Source organism: Formica exsecta, unplaced genomic scaffold (assembly GCF_003651465.1).
Source record: "Formica exsecta isolate Colony F162 unplaced genomic scaffold, ASM365146v1 scaffold26, whole genome shotgun sequence".
Taxonomy (NCBI): Eukaryota; Metazoa; Arthropoda; class Insecta; order Hymenoptera; family Formicidae; genus Formica; species Formica exsecta.
In genome coordinates, this window is record NW_021849866.1 from 3,797,899 (window position 1) to 3,800,364 (window position 2,466).

The 2,466-nt window shown below is 41.5% G+C and overlaps 1 protein-coding gene across 6 annotated transcripts in view; it reads left to right on the forward strand.

The window, feature by feature from the left end:
* The window catches only part of LOC115236698 (sorting nexin-13-like), a 92,538-nt gene that overhangs the window by 88,346 nt on the left and 1,726 nt on the right, over window positions 1–2,466 (forward strand). For all 6 annotated transcript variants that reach the window (XM_029809306.1, XM_029809305.1, XM_029809304.1 and 3 more), the window contains exons 7-8: window positions 1–556; window positions 790–2,355. In XM_029809306.1, coding sequence (XP_029665166.1) covers window positions 1–556; window positions 790–2,355 — 2,122 coding nt within the window. The remainder of the gene's footprint in view (window positions 557–789; window positions 2,356–2,466) is intronic.

Genomic DNA, 2,466 nt, shown 5'->3' on the forward strand with positions numbered 1-2,466 from the left:
CGTCGATTGGATACCCTACTTGACTACGCGACTCGTTGACGATGCAGCTTCGCATGTCAGGCTGTATCGACAAGCAAGCGCGAGGATGAAGCAATTACGATCGACCAGGATTCAAAAAGATAGTGCCAGCTCGAGCACATCAGGTGGAACGCCAAAGAAGACGCCGACTCATCGCCGAAACAAGAGCGAGACCGATGTGTCCTGGTATTCGCAGTCGAAATTGTATATACCCAATTTATCGTCGCTGACCGAGCCAATCGAATCGACCGGCGAAGAGAAGGAAGATGAATCGCTGGAGAAGATATTCTTTGATCTCGAGGTGCAGATGGAGAATAATCTGATATGCAGAGACTTAGTATGCACGAACGACACCCAGGAATTGGATTTCCTAGGCGAAATATCCGAGATCCTGTTGTACCTGGTACTACCCAAGGCGGACTTCGATTGTTTGACTGTGAGATTTATTTTAAGGGAACTCTTAGTGAACGTTATAATCAGACCGTTGTTGGATCTGTTTTCCGATCCTGATTACATTAATCAGGCATGTATATGGCTGGTACGTATAACAGCAAAATGTGAAATTCATGGGTGAAATTTGTAGTTGTAAATTCAAAAGCTTCATTAATTTATTTAAATTATTTATTTATTAAAGCTTGTGTGTTTCTAAGAATTGTTATTAACAATGTCATTAAAAAAACTTGTAATATTTATTTCCACGTTTTATCGCATACTTAATAGCGCTAATTTCTTACCTGAATCATATTAATATTTTGATCTTTTTCATTTTAGTGTACCAAGGAGGGTAGTTTACCAAGTGATATCTTTTTAACAGTAATTAGAATAACGGACAATTCAGATGAATTAATGGCGACGAAGAATATAGTTTGTAAAGAAATAGCACACTTACGTTCGAAAGATGCGGGCGGAGATGACGATCTGTCAGTGAAGCAACAATTGAACAGTCTGCTTTACGTGAAAAAAATCCTAGAGGCGAGAATTATCGGTATGCAGGAGGGCTTGGAAACAGAAGCGGATGGGATTGGCGCTCAACCGGAATGGAACAGATTGCTCATACCAGGCCAAAAATTAGTTAACTTGCCGTTAGACGAGTTGCTGAAGAACAATATTGCTCTCAGTTACTTCATCGATTATATGACCTCCATAAATGCGGAAGCATACCTATTCTTTTACCTGAATATCTACGGATGGAAAGTCTCGGCCGAGCAACAAATATCGGACATAGAACTGCAGAAAATCCAAAGTGCACAGTCCGGCGGTTCAGGTATGATCGGCGCTAGGCGCAAGAACGCGGATCTGGATAATCTAAAGGAGGCGGCCATGAAAATTTACCAACAATATCTCAGCGACAAAGCATCGCCCAAACTGCAACTAGACGACACGTTAGTGAAGAGTTTGTTGACCAAGATGAAGACAGAGTCGGTCAAGGAGACGTGGTTCGACGAGCTACGAAACTGCTGCTACGAAAAGCTGCAGAATGAGGACAGATTCCTACCAGGCTTTAAAAAATCGCTAGCTTACGTTAAGTTGCTCGCCGAGCTGGATCTACTGAAAGATCCAGTTTCTGAAGACGATGCAAAATCTTTGGATAGCATAAGCTTGTCCAGTACGAACAACGAATTGGACACTTTGGAAGAATTATCCGAGACGTACGACGCGAAACCTGTTTCGACCGCGAAGGAAGGCACTAAGAAATCGAATTCCTCGACGAGCTTAACAAGTGTAGGAGAGGCAAATGAAGGTAGAACGGCCGACGAGGTTGACGCGGATACGAGTAATCTCAAGGGTGCGAAAAATGCCCATAAAGGATCCGCAGAGATGGAACAAGTCGGCGAGAAGAAAGATGTTTCATTTTATGTGGAAACAAACGTGGAACAATTCATCAAGTTAGACGAAAACAACTACGATCAAAATGCAATCAAGAAACTGCAGCAGGGCCGTTTCGAGATCACTGCCACGATAATAGAAACCGGTATTGTCAACGATCGCGGGAAAACGTACGGCATATATGCCGTAGCGGTTACGAAAAACTATGACTCGGGCTATAAAGAGAAGTGGCACATCTACAGACGATACTCCGACTTCTACGATTTGCATCAGAAGATCAAGGAGAAGTATTATGATTTAGCCAAAATACCTTTCCCCGCGAAAAAGGCTTTCCACAATATGGAGCGTACCGTGTTGGAAAGACGAATGTTGATGTTGAATGCTTGGTTGTGTCAACTAACGAAACCTGCAATCGTCGACGGTCACATGGGACTGCAGAATTTATTATTAGCCTTCTTGGAGCAAGGAGATTATGACAAAGGAGTTACCGGCGGACAGATATCGAGAACGGTAAATTAGATTGCAGAATTTTTTACTTATATAATCAAATGAATAAAATTTTTAATGGAAATTGAAAAAAAATTAATATTATTCTAAAATTCAAATTATAAATATATAATA